The sequence below is a fragment of the Macadamia integrifolia genome, chromosome 7, assembly GCF_013358625.1.
Source record: "Macadamia integrifolia cultivar HAES 741 chromosome 7, SCU_Mint_v3, whole genome shotgun sequence".
NCBI lineage: Eukaryota > Viridiplantae > Streptophyta > Magnoliopsida > Proteales > Proteaceae > Macadamia > Macadamia integrifolia.
Window position 1 is genome coordinate 6863705 of NC_056563.1, and position 7759 is coordinate 6871463.

The following is a 7759-nucleotide window of genomic DNA, read 5'->3' on the forward strand; positions in this document are numbered from 1 at the left end:
AGATGATGTAGGGGGGTTCCTAGATGACTAGGTCTCCTACAAGATTAACTAACTAGGTAGGTTAACTCAAGGGGCTTAGGTAAATAAGACCAAAGAATCTCAGCAAACACGATTAAGCATGCAAGATAAAGCAAGACTAATAAACAAAGTAGCCAAAAGCAATATTAATCTAGACAGAAAAACACATAAATTCTTACTCAAGTTTCAAGCGGGGACATGGGGAAGGGAACAAACGACATATGAATATTAGGTTCAGCACAAATCCATCTAGACACCCAACTTAGATATGCAATAATCGATAATATAGGCATAAACAAAGGGCAAAGACAGACTTCAATGTTAATGGGTTGCAATATATATAACAGGGAGTAAGGGAGGTGAGGAGGATTTAGTTTAGTACTTTACTATACTGCTATTCAGATCTGAGGAGAGAAGAAGAAATCCAGGTTCTCCAAAATAAAGAGGTTGTAGTCCACTTTTTGTTGAAGAAGATACACCCAGCCAATTGTAGAGAGAGTAGCAGCAGTGATGTAAAGGCAGTAGTGTGCAGTGGCAGCAGTATTGTAACGGCAGTAGTACGTAGCAGCAACAGTGAGGTAGAGGCAACAGTTGCAGCAGAGCAGTTTTGTACCGACAGAATTATGTTGCAGCAGCAGTGGGGTAAGGCAGCAGGTGCAGCAGTAATAACGCAGCAGCAGGTGCAACAGTATAACGGAGTAGGTGCAGCAGTATAATTCATCCAGCTTAATTACCTTTCCAAAGAACATGACTTTTGAGATATTTGATTCAACTAAGAATTCATTAAGGTACCAAAGTAATTAAGAGATTTTAATTTTCTCTCCAACTATGGAATCTTAATTCAATCTGGTAATTAGGAGAAGTGATTTGGAGGGTTTTTTTTTTAATTTTTCCCCTTTCCAAATTGACTTGATTTGTTGGTATTTCAATTCATTCATCTCTATCTTATTTGGGACATCCTTGTACACTATCGTCTTCAACACTTTGAATGCTCTTAAAATTTTCCTTTATTCCAACTGAATTTGTGTTGTCCATAGCTAGATAACCCAATATATAATTCTTTTAATAACTATTAAATTCTGTTCCCCAAAGTCCTAAGTTTCTTGTTTTTATTAAAAGTTATTAACTATTAGATGATTATTGTATCAATGTTATATGACAATGAGTTAGATTTCATCTATATTCATTAGGAAAGATGTGAATATATTGCAAGTTACCACTTAATATAAGAGACATTTATTAGTGTTTCATTTGCAATTACCCACCCATATCTTGTTATTTTCATCTTTGTATTATTTTCAATTTTCTATTATGATAAGATTATTTTAAGATACTTAATGTAGATATTGTAGGCATTAAAGCGTTGAGTATCACACTAATCCAAATCTAAATGATATTACCACATAAGTGGTTGGTTGTGAGGTGCTTGAAAATTCCCTGCTAATGGCGATGCCAAAGGGAGGGGGACTTTCTAATGGCCTTCATTTTTTGTATTCGTTTTGTTAAAGCTTTAGGTACAACGTTCAAGTGAAACGTACACTTTAGATGAGAACACTTGTCTTATTTACTATCATTTAAAAGGTGAAGAATGAGTATATATATGAAACAAAAGAGATATCGAAGATCAGGATTCAAATACAGTACTCAAAACACCTTTTTTAACATATATTACCACATATTCTAATTACCCAGCCCAATCTCCATTTCAATTTACAAACTCATCTATATCTTTTAACTTTCCCCCTCTCCCATCCTAATATAACAAATAAAACCTAACTTTTAGATCTCTTTTCTATTTATTTTCTTAATAAAAAAAAAAAGAAGATAGAACAGACTATATGAAGCTCTACCGTATACAACACCACCACCAGAACCCTAGCAACCCTCTTCACTTCAAAACACAAGCATTGAGTTCTTAACATCATAGTTCATCTTCTCCAAGTTGGGTGTCACTGCAAACTGAATCATTGGTGCTGGCCCACATGCCAATGCCAATGTATCAGTGGATCCTTGTGGCAAATTTTCTCTAAGAATACTCTCTGTAACTCTCCCAACACTATACTTCCACCCTTCCCTAACTGACTTCCCCACCACATACCATACCTTCAACCTTTCATCCTTCTCTGCCCATGAATCCAACTCATCCCTCAACAAGATGTCCTCTTCTGTTCGATTTGCATACACCACATACATCTCTGTTTCATCTTCTGGGTCCTTCAAGATTGCTTGGATAACCTGATAGATAGGAGTGATTCCTGTCCCACCTGCAATCATTGCTAGCTTCTTTGCAAACTTGTGCTTTCCATGGACTGTGAAGTTGCCTCGTCCAATATACTCTATGTGTCCCAATGGACCCTTAATGTCTAGGGTTGCACCTAAGGGAAGAGAGTCCAAGAATTGTGACATTAAACCTCCACTGGGGAATTGAGGGTTTATATCCTTGAAGTAGACCTTGATAATGAGATCAAAGTAGCCCACTTCGTCAATGGAGCTTGATGGAGTATATGCTCGCATACATAGCTTGTCTTCTATTGTAGCACAAATGTAAATGTGCTTCCCTACTGGCAATCCAAGGACTTGATCTTCTGATGGTAATGCGAATCGGAAGAGACGGACATCGTGGGTGAGTGATATCTTGGAGATGATCTTGCATTGGATCTTCTTACCTGGTATTAGAGCAACGTTTTTATCTACATCTATCTCTTTGATTGGAGCGAGAGGAGTCTCTAAATCGGAGGTAATGAGTTCTCCGATATGATAATCTTGGAGCATTTTCTTTGCTTTTTCAGAGTGGATTGCATCAAACTCTTCGGTACAATCGGTGCCGGCGTTGATAAGGATGCTATCAGAGCCACCGGGGTGGTCCTTGAGGAATTGGGTGCAGTCGTAGACATGGCCATGAACGACAATCCAAGGTGACTCGGCCGAGTTGTGCTTATTCACCTCGGACATGGATATCAGATTGGAGGAGGTGTTCATGGAAGGAGCGGATAGGCTCTTCTTCAAGGCTGGGTTACTCTCAGACGTTTCAAGGTGCTTTTGTTTGGCCATCCACCCACCCGGTTGGTTTGCTGGTTGAGTTGGGTGCTCAAACATGATACCGATTTCACCCTTGTGTGGCTTGCACATCTTCATCTTCACTCTGAACCAGCAGTTGTTCATCATTCCCTACAAATAATGATTAAAATGAGTGGGAGAGAGAGAGGAAAATGTGAAAAATACCCAGTGAAAGAGGAACTTACCATGACATTCCAGATGAGTTTCTCAGGTTGAGTGTTGAGGGCCTCATCCCAAGCCCTTACAGCAATCTCTTTGGCACCAAGTAGGTCCAGCACCTCCACTTCAAGGGACCAGAAAAGCCAACACCAATACTTCCCATATTTGTTGGGTTTCTCCTGAATATCCATGTTGCACACCATCCATGTGTCTCCACCATCCATTGTAACCTCGACACGTGTTATTTTCCTCCCTCCACCTATAAAAAAAATAAAAATATTGTAAAAACATGAACATGATAGGTTTTATGCCCTGGTGTGGAGATTGGATCCACTATACGTATGATCACTTATGTGAAGTTTCAACACTTATCCCATTTTCTAACATTACAAGTATAATAGAAGGGTATGTATGAAAAAAGAAAGGACAAGTTTTGAATTCGCATATGTGCAACCAAGTGATCATACAAACAACAAATCCATTTTTCCAATCGGATATATACACATGGCCATACAAAATTCCTTTCCCTAACATGCATTAAAATAATAATAATAATAATAATAATAATAATAATAATAATAATATTCAATGATCCTAATGCTTGGGTTACTTTACATGACTTTCCACTTTAAAGTTTTTAAATCCGTCCGCCGAACAAGACAAATGAAAACCTTTTGATTTTTTTAGGTGCTGGTTTCATTTTAGGGAAGATGTTTCATCCATGATAACAATCCAAAATAATATATAAAAATGTATTAAAACATCTTTTTTTTTTTTCTCTTTATTTATGAGATTGACTAAATAACACCTCCAATGGTGTATTTAGAACTTTAAATTACATTTAAAATTTCTTTAAAGCAAGAGTAATATAAGGTTTTCAAAATTAATTTAAAAGTAACCTTTTTTTATATGGTAATCAGAAATTGTCCTTTTCATGTATATATTTTTAGTATATAAACCCACATGAAATAACAAGATTTACCTTCATTGAAATATATATATATATATATATATTTATATGTTATACTAAAAGAACGATTATTTGTATATTTTCTTTTTCAAGGTTGGGCCTATGGATCAGAGTTGACTTTTTGACCAGGTATAACAGGATCCAACTCTTCTATTGTGATGTAGGAATGGAAGCGCACATCCAACAACTTGAAGCACCCAAACATGTCAACTATGCGCTGCCACCTCTGCTGCAATATAGAGGAGCCCCACCCAATGTAACATAGCCTTTACCATACTTGAATTATATTCATAAATAAACCAATACACCAACAGACCAGTACTTTCTTAATTTTAAACAACTGTCTGACTTCTCCTCAAAAAAAAAAAAAAAAAAAAAAAAAAAAAAGCTGTCAATGACTTTGCCTTAAAAATCTAACACTAAAGGATGGCCTCTTATTATTCCCTGGTCCAACATGTGCTACATGACAACTTTCACATGTTCATGTGCTTAAGATCTGCGTATTAATACGGAGAAAAGGGTAAAAAATCTACCATATGGTATATATGAAAATTTTTCTTATATTAGGCTTATAAAATTCATGTATATAACCATTGTATAACCACTGTATATATGTAATTTTAGATGATCATAATTGATGAATATATTATCTACTTCATGTTTGAGGAAGATGAACAATTTTTGTTAATAATTATACTTGCATAAAGAAGAAAAAAACATCTTACCTCAGATATTTCTACCAACATAAATTAAAAGGAAAAAAAAAAAAAATTGCCTTGCATATTTTTTTATGCTAGTTTCTTGAGTCTCCTCTTCCAAAACTCTTGATCTTTGCATACTTACTTCTTTGTTTAATTTGTTTCAGATGATTTCTAATTTTTCAAATTTTAAATTATTTTTTTTTAAATATTGGTCAATCATATAATTCATTAATTCATTAATTCTCATAAGTAGCCTTGCCTGTCTGAACATGTTGCTTGGAATATGAGGCATCGCATTGATAACTTAGAAATTAAAGGATTAATATAAAAAAAAAAATACTAAGATACGATTATTGGTTTGTATCATCAATAAAAATCTATGAGGTTAGCATTTTCATTTAAAAGATCAAGTAATTAATAATTTGTAACATCTTTTATGTATAACAAACAACCAAGTTATTAATCATTTTGGTCCTCTAAATCATACATGTGACTTCCTTTTCATGTTGCCCTTTCATCATTATATTTGTTGAGATTCGTTTTTTCACTCGAATTTTTTTATCATAAAAAATATTTTTCTTTTTTCTGTTTAAATTTATCAAATATAAATAGATAATTAACATTATTCAACCACTAATTTGTAGTTTTTATTTTCTAGTAACCAAGTATGTGATTTTGACAATATCTTTTCTCTAGTCTACATTTCAGCCATTAGTGTATAACAAAGAGACAGAGTATCAAGAGAATTTAACTACAGAGTCAAGTAGCCAACAATACTATTAAAAAAAGTAAGTGTTTTAGAAATGCTGGTGTAATAGTGTTCAGGACCATGGCCTATGCCAGTGCTCACTGTGCCTATCTCTCTCCTCCCCAATGGAGAGCAAGGATGTCATTTCATACGGGAAAAAGGAACTTTATCCTCTCATGCATGCTAATGTGTCTAACGTTTATTGGCTTGTTTGTAACACTCAGTGCCTCATCCTAGCTGTCAAATGGACATTGGATGCACTGACATGCTGAAGAAGATTTGGTTCCAAGGAGAGTGACAAATACGTTGACTTCTAAACAGGAAATATTTCTCCTTACAAAAGTAAAATAAAAAATTAAATAATAGAAAGCGAAACAAAAAGGGATTCGGATGTCCAAATGAATCCATTCTAGGAGAAATCAGAAGTTATACTAACCACTATATGCATATCCCCTCAAAGTAAAAGAACTCTGAGTTGTACACGAGTTAATCGCCAAGATCTCCTCGTGACACGGCGTTGTTATCACCGAGTTAATGTTCAACTCGTTGATGATATACTCGGGCTTGTACCACCAAGCTGCATCAAATCAAAGAACCAGAATCAGAATCCTTCATCAACAAAAACAGACCATCTAAAGCAAGTGATACAAGAAAGAAGATGCGCAGTGCACCTTCGGCGTTCGCAAGCTCGGCGTCCACGTGTGACGGAAGGACCCTATTATCCTTGTAGTGATAGTAGTTCTCCGACTCCTTGGTGGTGACAATTATACGTTTCAACCATTTCACCATCCGGCCTCCTATAAATCCCGGTATAATCATCCGCACCGGGAACCCATGGTCGGGTGTTAACAGCTGTCCGTTCTGCATATACGCTAATATTATATCACGTGATGGATCCATCGCAATATCCTTCTTGATGCTAGTACCATACTTGGACCCACCACCACCAGGCAAATCCTCAGCTCCTTGAAAACACACGTTCATCGCTCCCATTCGACGGCTATTAATGCCGCATCGCTTGAGGACATCTCTCAACCGTACACCGCGCCACACCGTAGTAGAAACCCCGGCGGCACCCCAGTTAAACCCGATGGTACGCTTCACCATGTTTTGCTCTTTTCGCCGGTTTCCGGCGCAAACAAGGGTGACCGGGAATTCCGTGAATGAGAATTCGTTCACGAGCTGGTCCATAGTGAACCGGGTTGGACGCTTGACCAGACCGGTTACTTCAATGGACCAATCCTCCCATGTCGCCTTTGGAACGGAGCCGTGGTTGCGAACGTAGTGGAGTGAGACCGGAGTGATGAACCCATGGTGCATCAACCGTGTCAAGGGTGGCTCACAATTAAATGGGTGCTTACCGGTGAGTCGAATCAATGATGGGTTACGGTCGACCCAGCTGTCGGCAGTTCCTTGATCACGGGAATCCAAGATTGATGGTTCAACCTCGTTGTTAACCTTGCTAAGATGGTCTGACCAATCAGATTCGCTTTCATCTTCACTTGACGAGTCTTCCATTTGAACCTCTTTTTTTGGAAAGCCAGGTTCGGTGTTTGGAGGAAAGTTGCAGCTCCGGAGTGGCGAGCGTGGCCGGGAGTTGGGGGAGGTTTGGTAGCCGTGGACGACGCCGGTCATACCTCGTTCCAGATGGCTGTACTGCCGGTTATGGACTGAGGCGGCCATTTTAGATAGATACTGGGAGTGAAGAAATAAAAGAGAAAAGGCAAAGGGGAGGTTCTCTTCTCTTCTTCTACTCTCCCTCTCTCTTCCTCCTTTTTTTTCCAACGCTCACTTCTTCCTTGGAGAGTCTTTATAAGGAAACCAAGGAGTGACGTTTGAAAGATAGGGGGAGGTGGTGCCACCAAGTGCGAGACCGAAATGCGAATCTATATATGGTGCTTTCCAGGCTCCCAGGTTGTATTGGTGGGTTAATTGGGAAATTATTTTATATTTGGTTATTAAATCTTTTTTTTTAGTAGAATTTGAAATTCACTTTGTATCCAAATTCAAAAGTCATGCGACCCCTTGCCTCTATTGGGAGGCAAAATGATGCCCCAACCCTCCTAAATATAAAAATTTCATCCTTGTGGATACCTATGTATGTTC

At 37.6% G+C, this 7759-nt stretch overlaps 1 protein-coding gene across 1 annotated transcript; it reads right to left on the reverse strand.

Annotated features, from left to right (window-relative positions):
* Positions 1-1619: 1619 nt before the first annotated feature.
* LOC122083851 (nitrate reductase [NADH]-like) lies at positions 1620-7508 on the reverse strand. Its single transcript, XM_042651763.1, has 4 exons — positions 6325-7508; positions 6090-6230; positions 3261-3493; positions 1620-3186 (listed from the first exon to the last, which is right to left on the reverse strand). The coding sequence occupies exons 1-4, from the start codon at positions 7334-7336 to the stop codon at positions 1912-1914; spliced, it is 2661 nt and encodes an 886-aa protein (XP_042507697.1). The 5' UTR covers positions 7337-7508; the 3' UTR covers positions 1620-1911.
* Positions 7509-7759: the final 251 nt, after the last annotated feature.

Bases quoted from the DNA above. Each gene is read 5' to 3' on its own strand.
- LOC122083851 (XM_042651763.1), bottom strand. From the start codon at position 7,336: ATGGCCGCCTCAGTCCATAACCGGCAGTACAGCCATCTGGAACGAGGT. The intron at 6,231-6,324 runs GTGCACTGCGCA...GATTTGATGCAG, and splicing joins CGAGCTTGCGAACGCCGAAG to CTTGGTGGTACAAGCCCGAG. The intron at 3,187-3,260 runs GTAAGTTCCTCT...CATTATTTGTAG, and splicing joins AACTCATCTGGAATGTCATG to GGAATGATGAACAACTGCTG.